Below are 10,563 nucleotides of genomic sequence, written 5' to 3' on the forward strand. Positions count from 1 at the left end.
ATATTAGCATAAAATTCTCGTACCAATCCAGGGTAAACGGGTTTCTGAATATGGAGCAGAGGAGTCTATTTCAGATTCTCAAACAGAGGAGAGAAGTTGATTCCTTTGGCTGCCAGTGAGTCCAGATTCACTAGGTGTGAGACACATAAGTGACGTTTCTCCAATACTTCCTTGTGGAACTCATAGGAGGCACACGAATTGAATCTAGCAGGATCAAAGTGAGAATGAGGCTTGTTGAATTTATTTTTGAATTCCAATGATTCCAGCTTGGCTAGTTCCCTCGTGTCATGTAACACAAAGCTTTTAGTCTTTTGTGAACTGCGTCCAGGGGTTGCCTTCTTCGGTGGTGAGGGAGGTGGTGAGGTGTGAGATTCCTCTTCCTCTTCAACCAATGGTTCTTTCTTTTTTCTTGATGAAGTCTTTGTTGCTATCACTTTTCTCCTCATGGTGTCCGTTTGTTTGGATGATGGTGAGAGATATGATGCAGATGTAGAATGAATGTGTATATGAGTGTGGGTTTGAGGGGTGGAGGATTTTTTGGAGAGAAGAATTTGTTCACTTTTCTTTGGAGCCGTTTCCTTTTTCATGATATTAAAAATGGAGAAGTGGAGAGGGAAAGGTGAAGAGAGAACCGAAGTAAGTGGAGAGATGTGGGAGGTTAGGGAAGCATTAAATGCTAATTGGAGAGAGAAGTGGGGTAGTTATTACCCATTATGGCGCAGTTATTAACCAAGGGAAGTTTCCTTTTTTTAAAAAAATAAAAACTAAAGAGTTAGCTCCTAGAATCAAGGGATGAGGGAAGGATAAGGATTTGATTTAACAATAGCCTCTTCCAACAAGATTTGATATGACAACTTCCAAAAAAATTATGATTAACACAAAGAGGAACTCAAAATAGGTCAAAGTAAGGTCAAAGAGATTTAGTGGAGCCCAAGATAATTAACATCTGTTCAGTCTCCCCCTCTATCATGGCCCGTTCATCACAGCCTGAAATTTGTCTCCTGCTTTCCTATGAGACAAAACCAAACAGAATCAAAAAATTCACAAATTATCAACAGAGCTTAATTCTATCATACCCAAATTTTTTCTCAAAGAGCAGAATTTGTCTTCACACAGTGGTTTTGTAAAAATGTTAGCAAGTTGATCTTCAAATTTTACAAATTGAATATCAATAGTACCCTTTTGCACATGTTCTCTAATAAAATGATATTTGATTTCAATGTGCTTGGTTCTTGAGTGTAGAACAGGGTTCTTATAAATATTTACAGCACTCATATTGTCACAAAATAAGAGTATACTATTGATTTTTAATTTGTAATCTTTCAACTGAGTTTTCAACCAAATTAATTGTGAGCAACATGCAGATGCAGAAATATATTCAGCTTTGGCTGTGGATAGAGCCAATGTGGCTTTTTTTTGCTTGACCACATGTTGAGTGAGCTTCCAAGGAAGCAACACATGCCGGATGTGCTCCTTCTATCCACCCTATCTCCCGCATAATCTGCATCACAAAACTCTACTGCACAAAAATCATCAGATTTTGGATACCATAAGCCATAATCACTAGTTCCCTTAATGTATCTAATGATGCGTTTAACAGCCGAAAGATGGGATTCTTTTGGGTGAGATTGAAATCTTGAACATACACCCATACTTTGAACAATATCCGGTCTAGAAGAAGTAAGATACATGAGTGAACCTATCATTCCTCTATACTTTGTTTCATCCACATCTTTACCATTATCATCCTTTTCAAGTTTAGTGTTTGGATGCATTGGAGTTCCCATTGGTTTGGAATTTTCTAGGATAAATTTATTGATTAATTCTTTGGCATACTTTCCTTGGTGAATAAAGGTGCCACTAGGAGTTTGTTTAATTTGGAGGCCAAGAAAGAATGTTAGCTCTCCCATTAAACTCATTTCAAACTCACTAGTCATGAGTTTTCCAAACTCTTTACACAAGGATTCATTGGCCGACCTAAACACAATGTCGTCCACATAAACTTGAACTAGGAAAATATCATCATTAGATGCTTTAATAAATAGAGTAGTGTCGGTGGTACCCCTTTGAAACTGATTTTCCAACAAGAAGGCACTAAGCTTTTCATACCAAGCTCTTGGAGCTTGTCTAAGACCATAAAGAGCCTTTGAGAGTTTGAAAACATGGTTTGGAAATTCTTTATCTTCAAAGCCAGGGGGTTGTGCCACAAACACTTCTTTATCAATAAAGCCATTAAGGAAAGCACATTTGACATCCATTTGAAACATTTTAAAACCCTTATGGGCAGCATAGGCAAGAAGCAACCTAATTACTTCCATTCTAGCTACCGGAGCAAAAGACTCATCAAAATCTATACCCTCTTCTTGATCGTAACCTTGGGCCACTAATCTAGCCTTGTTACGAACAACTTTTCCATCCTCACTTAGTTTATTTTTGAAAACCCACTTAGTACCCGTTACCTTCTTACCATCCGGATGAGGTACTAATGTCCAAACCTCATTCTTGTCGAATTGAGCAAGCTCTTCTTGCATGGCTTTGACCCATGATGGATCTTCAAGGGCTTGCTTTACATTGTTGGGCTCCATTTGTGACAAGAGGGAAAAATTGCTTGGTTCACTTTGCCTTTTGGATGAGGATCTTGTTGTTACACCTTGTGAGGGATCACCAATGATAAAGTCATGAGGATAACCCCTCATGGACTTCCATTCTCTTGGCTTTCGAAGTGGTGTTGAGCTTTGATGAGCTTCAGTGGGTTGTTCTGTTCCAAATTCTCTTGCTGGCTCAGGAGACAAAACAGAAATGTCTCCTCCATTCTGACGAGACAAAACTGGACGGACAGATTCTTCATTTTTGCACAAAAATTTTCATTCTCTCCTTCCAATAGGTATAGTTTTTTCCATTAAAAAGAGGAGGTCTGTTGCTTGACTGTTATTCTGTCAGGTTGTAAGACACCAGGTTTGAGCCACTACTTTCTGCCATCTGGATCTTTTCTCCAAGCTGCAAAGCTTGATCTCTTTGAGACAAAGCTCTGATACCAATTGATGATTTTCAGTGGCTAAGAAAAGGAGGGTTGAATCTTAGCCCCCTTTTTTGGTTATAAAACTTGCTGGTCTTTGAAACAACTTCAGGAGACTTTTTTATTTTTGTCTCGTACCCAGCCACGAGACTTTTCTTTTTATCTCGTCATCCGGCACGAGATATTTTTCGCTTTTATCTCCTATGCAGTAGAAATAGAAATGGAGTAGGAGAAAGAGAGATAATCACACCACGATATATCCTGGTTCAGCTACCCAGTGCAATGCAGCCTACATCTAGTTTCTATCACAATAATGATGGAATTTCACTATAATCTTTATTATTACATACACCAATTTTCCCTAGGAACTACCCTTCCTATCCGGGACAAGTCCAGAATCTAAACCCCAATCATGAACTTGACTTGGTCACAACCAAGCTTTCAACTGCTAAGTGCTAACCCAACTTGCAAGGGGATTCCTACAAAATCATGAAACATAACACAGATGTACAAAGGACCTCTAAGGACATCTATGGCTTTTTCTTTTAATTTTGCACTCTCTGCCTTTTTTCGCTCTCTGGTTTTTTCTTACAAACCTCACTGTTTGCCTTTTTCCATGAGACTTAAGACAGACAAAATTAAACAGAAAAATACAAACTGATAAACATGGAAGGAGAAGAACTTCTGTTAGCTTAGGTAGCTATGAGAACAATGTACTCACTCTTTTCCTTGCTTCAAGCCCTGGCTGTTCTCCCTTATATATAGAGGGGGAAGCCTCCACGGTTGAAACCAAATGAACAAAGCTAAACTTCTTCTTCTTCATGCAAAACCGGTTCGGCCAGAGAGAGAGGAGAGATAATCGAATGCTAAAACCAACATGCAATTACCTCTGAGTCTTCTCTTTACACCAAACTTCATCAATCTGAGCCATCCAACTTGACTTGCATTCCAAGAAGGACTCCTAGCCCTTGATGCTTCTTGATGTATGACAGCTCCTCCTGCTCCACTTTTCTTCCTCCTTCACGTAGCCACCCTAACTACCTTCTGTGATGAGTGAACACAAAAGCAGAGACGAGCCATCCCTCTGAGATCTCTTCCTCTGACCGAAATCTTCTTCATCCATTTTTGGTATGGAGAGGTTGAGCTTACTTCACCAAATCTTATCTCCTTTGGTGAAAATCTCAGCCACGACATACTTTTTGTTTTCTTTTTCTTGCCATCATTGCAATGGTCTTGTTGCTTGCATCTTCTTCTCTTCGGTAGCTTGCCATAGCTTCCATGCTTTCTTTGTGAAGTGACCGAATGAAGAAGAGAGATGATAGAGAAGAGAGATTAGAAAGAAAGGCATGTAATGGATTTGAACAAATTAAATCAAGCTAAATTAATTCCTACTCCCCTTTCTTTCTTAGTGGCGTGTAATATTAATGAGGCCATCAAATCAATTGCATATTCTCTCTCATGTTTCCAATGCAAGTTAATTCAAGTTAATTGCATTTGAAATCCACCACATGATGAAAATGAGATCTGTTGGAAGTATGAAGCAAAACATTTGCTTTCTCTCAAAATTGGTTTCGGACCAAGTCTTGGGTTTTCAACTAAAATTTGAGTTGGGCTAATAATAATGTAAATAGAATCTGGCCCATTAACAAAATATTGATTCAGCCAAACAATTTAACCAAAGCTAAAAGTAAAATTTATATTTGGGCTTGCAACAATTTTTTTTTCTTTTTTAGCGCAATTAAAACCTGCACAGCAAAATTATTTAGTTAACATATATGATCAAAAATCAAATTAATAATTTTGCAATTATATTAATAATGTTTGATCATTACTAAATTAATTTGGAGTTTTCCAAACTCATCACCACTAAAATCAGTCACCAATATAAAATATATATTAAAATATAAATATATATTGAAAATAAATTAAATTATATATATATTTATGTACAAATATAATAGTGACTGATTTTAATGGCGAATTTTGGTGTACGAGTAACATTTTTGAATTAATTACGTTGGTTACTATCATGTAAACTAGTGCTAAAGTTTTCAGTCTCATCACAAGATAATTCTAGAGTATTCTTAAACCAACCTAATGCAAGGTTCAAGCACCTTGCGGTGGGTGACTATTTTCCAAATTTCCACACAATGCGTTTTTCTTATTCTAGAAACGCATACTTTTCTCCCACACAGAGATTGAAATTGGGAAATTCTCATTCAATGGCCGGCCCTTCTTTTCTTAATATATTGCATGCAAGATGCAAAGTGCTCTCTCTGGTCAATGGCAATGCTGATGCTTTAATTTGGGCCTTTGCATTTCGTTTGTGACGAGAACCTTGAAATTAGGATGGATGCTAGTGGCTATTATTTATAGTTTTAGTCAAATTTTATATCCGTGACCGTAACTCCAACCTGCCTGAAATTGTCAAACTATCAGAATATTTATTTAAATTAACTACGGTTTATTCTTTTTTCTTTTTTTTTGGTGACAAACTCCGGTTTATTCTGATTAGTAGAAAATATATCTGAACAGAAATATCCGCTATTTCATCACTTTTTCATCAATAAAATATAAAAATGACAAAATAAAATACACTACATCCGTATACTATAATACTATTTCATATAATATTAGAGAAATTAGAGGGTAACGACAGGAGCCATTTCAAATATAAATAGAAATTTTAAATTATTAAGTTACTCAGCTTCTCTAGTAATATAGTCCACTCTTATAGATCAGTTCCTACCTCGTCAAACATGCTTAATGGAAAACTTAGAGCAGATTAATTATTTTAATTTTAATATAATAAAAACTGGAAAACACTCCTATGTGATGTAATGTAATTATTTGATTTTTTTTATTAGTTGAAGAAAATACAAGACAAAAAATAATAAAGATCAACGGATCAATTAAATGTGATGGAATCACAATGAAACGGTTCGTAGATAAAAATAAGATTGTTGTTCGTATGTGATAATCAAAGCAAAGCGTAAGATTCGTTGACCATTGACTTTTGAGTTCTGTTTCATACATTCATACTTAGGCTTCTCTAGATGATAGTGCCGCACCAGTCACTACAAAAACCATATATTGCATCTCTTTGCTCTGCACAAAAGCATAATCAAACTAACTGAGCGCCTATTTTGGTTTGAGATTTGTAGTTTTTGTATCATGGCAACTAAGAGCAAAATCCTAGTGATTGGAGGCACAGGGTACATTGGAAAGCACATAGTTGTGGCAAGTGCAAAAGAAGGTCACCCCACTTTTGCTTTGGTGAGGGAGAGCAGTGTTTCTCACCCTGAAAAGTCAAAGCTCATTGAGAGCTTCAAGAGCCATGGAGTCACTCTTGTTTATGTTTGTATCATCCCTCAATCACCAGCCATCTCATTTTTTCTTTTATTTATTTGTGAAGCTACTACTACTTCAATTTCCAAACTCCAAACTAATTGGCACTTAATAATTGCATACTGTAGGGCGATTTAAGTGATCATGAAAGCCTTGTTAAGGCGATCAAGCAAGTTGATGTTGTGATCTCCACTGTAGGAGGACCACAAATAGCTGATCAATTCAACATCATCAAGGCGATAAAAGAAGCCGGGAACATCAAGGTATACAAACTATGTCAAAATATATTGATAAAAATAAAATCAAGAAACGATACTGATTTTTACATGTTACCAGAGGTTCCTGCCTTCAGAATTTGGGCTAGATGTGGATCGTCACCATGCCGTTGAGCCAGTGGTGAGCTTCTTTGGTGTAAAAGCGAAAATTCGGAGGGCGGTGGAAGCCGAAGGGATTCCTTACACTTATGTCAGTTCTAATGGTTTTGCTGGATACTTCTTGCCAACACTGTTCCAGCAAAATGTCACAGCTCCTCCCAGGGACAAAGTTGTCATTCTAGGAGATGGCAATGTCAAATGTATGATGTGTCACAATATCATTTCACATATTTTACAAACAATATTAATCGACATGCAACTGAAATAGTTTTGTTTTGGTTTGTTTTGTTTCAGCAATTACTGTGAAGGAGGAAGATGTTGCTACATACACAATCAAATCAGTGGATGATCCAAGAACTTTGAACAAAATTCTGTACCTGAGGCCCCCTGCCAATGCTTTAACTTTCAATGAACTCGTTTCCTTGTGGGAGAAGAAGATTAACAAGACCCTTGAGAGAATTTACCTTTCAGAGGATCAAATTCTAAAGAGCGTTCAGGGTGAGTACTGAGTAATAAAGCCTAACAATAATTTGTCACAGATATTTGATTTATTTCATAGTGTGAATATATATCCTTTAATATTATTATTGTTGTTGTGTGCAGAGACTCCTTTTCCCGGGAACTTGATGCTGTCATTAGGCCACTCAACTCTAGTAAAGGGAGATTCAGCAAACTTTGAGATTGAAGCTTCATTTGGGGTGGAGGCTTCTCAACTTTATCCAGAGGTGAAATACACCACGGTCGACGAATATCTGAATCAGTTTGTTTGAAATTTAAGTGTGTAAACTCTGGCCAGAGTCAATAAGTCAATAACACTTATCACACTCACACACCATAGTCTCTACTCTGTGTTATTGTATATTTGTATCTCCTAGTCTTTATTTCGTTGTGTTTCTGTTAATAACTTGTTTGCGTTGTTGTGTACTATTATTGTTCAGAAATCTTAATAATATAAACATCGTATTCATATCAAAACTATAGCGTGTATCACTTTGTTTCTATGGCTGTTCATATTATTTTTGTACATTTTCTATTCTTGACTGTTTTACCAATATGCCACTGCTACTAAAATTTGTTATTAAAATGTTATTCTCTTTTAAACTATCCAACAAGTGAAATGCTAATCAGAAAATGTATTTAATTTTGTAATGATCGATATTTCAGATCAGACAGTTATTTTTAAATACAAAGTAGATAATCTAAATAAATCAGGTTATGCAATTCAATTTAGTATTTTTATACTCTTACAGATCATCTCTTACTTCGTCAAACACCGCTTATTAAAAAGAGGGAAATTAAATATGCAATTCTTCAATTTATAACGAACTACAAGACAATGAATCAAATGTCATGAATGACAACAAAACGCTTCGTATGAACAATAATAATGTTTGTAGTTCGCATATCACAATCAAACCAACGTAAGATTCCAATTGCCAAACATGGGGTTTTCTAAATATTAGAGCAGCACAGAGTCACCACTGTTAATGTTGCAAGTGTGAGGAGTGTTGAAGTTAGTCTCACATTAAAGAAAGCAAAGAAGAGTGAGGAGTTTATAATAGGAGAGCTCTCCATGGTTCGCCCAACAACCACAACTAAGTGACTAACATGTATTAGCTCTCTTTCTTATTTACTTGTGCGTTGTAGTTTCTGTTACCATGGCAGGAAAGAGCAAAGTCCTAGTGATTGGAGGCACAGGGCACCTTGGAAAATACATAGTTGAGGCAAGTTCAAAAGCAGGACACCCCACGTTTGCTTTGGTTAGGGAGAGCACTGTTTCTCACCCTCAAAAGTCTAATCTCATTGAGAGCTTCAAGAGCTATGGAGTCACTCTTGTTTATGTTTGTATCCTCCAATCACATATCAGTACTCATTTGTATAACTACTTCAAATTACAGTCTGTTAATGTGATTTATTGTGTAGGGTGATCTAAGTGATCATGCAAGTCTTGTTAAGGCAATCAAGCAAGTTGATGTTGTCATCTGCACTGTAGGTCCATCACAAGTAGATGATCAACTGAACATCATAAAGGCAATAAAAGAAGCTGGCAACATTAAGGTGCATACACGCGATATGTCCAAATATATGTATTTTTGTTATGTAGCAAAAGGAAAATAGAAAGTGGTGTTATACTTTGAAACAGAGAAAACACAAACATAATGTGTTTTTTGTATTATCAGAAGTTTCTCCCATCAGAATTTGGGGTGGATGCGGACCGGAATGAAGCGGTTGAGCCGGCGGCGAGCTTCTTTGAGAAAAAAGTGAAAATTCGAAGGACGATCGAAGCCGAAGGAATTCCTTATACTTATGTAATTTCCAATGGCTTTGCTAGATACTACTTAGCAACAATGTCACAGGAAAATGCCACGGCTCCTCCAAAGGATAGTATAGTCATTCTAGGAGATGGAAATGTCAAAGGTAATGACTCTCATTGATTTATGTAAACTGTAGTTTTGTATGCTGAATTATATTAAGTAAAGTTGAAATTGTTGTTTCAGCAATTTATGTGGAGGAGAAGGACATTGCAGCATACGCAATCAAAACAATAGATGACCCAAGAACCTTGAACAAATCTCTCTACCTAAGGCCCCCTGCCAATGTTTTGACTTTCAACGAGCTTGTGTCCTTGTGGGAGAACAAGATTAACAAGACCCTTCACAAAATTTACGTTCCAGAAGATCAAATCCTTAAGAGCATCCAAGGTGGGTAATTAGCAGCAAACTAATTTGTTCACAAAATTAAATCAACTTATAATAAGAACTATTTATGGTGTGCAGAGAGTTCTTTCCCTAGGAACATGATGTTGGCGGTATGCCACTCACTAATAGTAAAAGGAGATTGTGTAAACTTTGACATAGAGCCTTCATTCGGGGTTGAGGCTTCTGAACTTTATCCAGAAGTGAAGTACACAACGGTCGACGAATATATGAATCAATTTCTCTGAAAATCTAAATCTCTAATTAATAACAATAACAATAAGCATATCAGATGGACTAGTTCCTGCTCCTGCATGCAATTATAAATCTTAAGACTGAGTTAATCAGATGCGCAGTTACTAGTTAACACTTTATTTTCTTGGATGATTGACTACCAATAATATAATGTATTTCATTTGAATTATGACATAAATTATTTTTTTTATGGAAGTTAAGGTGGTGTATTGGCCAAATATTGGGAATGTAGGTATATTGCTGAATGGTGGGATTCAGTTTCAACACAGTGGGGGCGTGTTGACAGGGGAATGGATGCTCTCAATTTTTTTTAACAATTGAGTGAGTAAAGTGTGATCTTCCACCATTAATTTTATAAGTGGGACTAAGAATAAATATGAGAGAGAAAACAATGAAGAATTAGAAATTACACTTTACACTTTCAATTTTTTTAACAATTAAGAAGATTCATTCCCTGTTGTTGATAGTGCTGAGAGGCATGTCAGGTAATGAAAACACTTATTATTTAAAATATTACTATATATTAGCTTTTTCCAATTGACCACATGGCACATTTACATATATAGAGTAGGATAGTAAGCAAACCAACTTTGACAAGAGAGCAGCGAAATGTTTTGTTTATTATTCTGCAGAAACTCGCACATATGCACCATGGGTTAGTCAATTTTGGTGCGAGCGGGGATCAATGCACGTATCAATTATTTGATGAGTAGATACGATGAGCTAGATAGATTAAGTTTGATGGAAGTAACGGGTGCATGATCTTAAATAAAATGTAATATTTTGAGATTAATTTTGAAGTAGTATCCACAAAAAAGGTTATGAATTATACTTACGTAGATACGTGTACACACCAAATTAATGACTATTTTAA

General features: G+C 36.3%; 2 protein-coding genes across 2 annotated transcripts; both read left to right on the forward strand.

Annotated features, from left to right (window-relative positions):
• The first annotated feature begins 5,907 nt into the window (after nucleotides 1-5,907).
• On the forward strand, nucleotides 5,908-7,713 carry LOC112749368 (phenylcoumaran benzylic ether reductase Pyrc5). The gene is made up of 5 exons (XM_025797626.2): nucleotides 5,908-6,373; nucleotides 6,493-6,627; nucleotides 6,701-6,938; nucleotides 7,033-7,236; nucleotides 7,342-7,713. Exons 1-5 carry the CDS (start codon nucleotides 6,191-6,193, stop codon nucleotides 7,506-7,508), a joined length of 927 nt encoding a protein of 308 aa, XP_025653411.1. The 5' UTR covers nucleotides 5,908-6,190; the 3' UTR covers nucleotides 7,509-7,713.
• Nucleotides 7,714-8,224: 511 nt separating this feature from the next.
• LOC112749370 (isoflavone reductase homolog A622-like) lies at nucleotides 8,225-9,884 on the forward strand. The gene is made up of 5 exons (XM_025797629.3): nucleotides 8,225-8,579; nucleotides 8,662-8,796; nucleotides 8,919-9,156; nucleotides 9,237-9,440; nucleotides 9,516-9,884. The coding sequence occupies exons 1-5, from the start codon at nucleotides 8,397-8,399 to the stop codon at nucleotides 9,680-9,682; spliced, it is 927 nt and encodes a 308-aa protein (XP_025653414.1). The 5' UTR covers nucleotides 8,225-8,396; the 3' UTR covers nucleotides 9,683-9,884.
• Nucleotides 9,885-10,563: the final 679 nt, after the last annotated feature.

The sequence above is a fragment of the Arachis hypogaea genome, chromosome 15 (genome assembly GCF_003086295.3).
Source record: "Arachis hypogaea cultivar Tifrunner chromosome 15, arahy.Tifrunner.gnm2.J5K5, whole genome shotgun sequence".
NCBI classification, from domain to species: domain Eukaryota; kingdom Viridiplantae; phylum Streptophyta; class Magnoliopsida; order Fabales; family Fabaceae; genus Arachis; species Arachis hypogaea.

Bases quoted from the DNA above. Each gene is read 5' to 3' on its own strand.
- LOC112749368 (XM_025797626.2), top strand. From the start codon at position 6,191: ATGGCAACTAAGAGCAAAATCCTAGTGATTGGAGGCACAGGGTACATT. The intron at 6,628-6,700 runs GTATACAAACTA...ACATGTTACCAG, and splicing joins AAGAAGCCGGGAACATCAAG to AGGTTCCTGCCTTCAGAATT. The intron at 6,939-7,032 runs GTATGATGTGTC...GTTTTGTTTCAG, and splicing joins AGGAGATGGCAATGTCAAAT to CAATTACTGTGAAGGAGGAA.
- LOC112749370 (XM_025797629.3), top strand. From the start codon at position 8,397: ATGGCAGGAAAGAGCAAAGTCCTAGTGATTGGAGGCACAGGGCACCTT. The intron at 9,157-9,236 runs GTAATGACTCTC...TTGTTGTTTCAG, and splicing joins AGGAGATGGAAATGTCAAAG to CAATTTATGTGGAGGAGAAG. The intron at 9,441-9,515 runs GTGGGTAATTAG...TATGGTGTGCAG, and splicing joins AATCCTTAAGAGCATCCAAG to AGAGTTCTTTCCCTAGGAAC.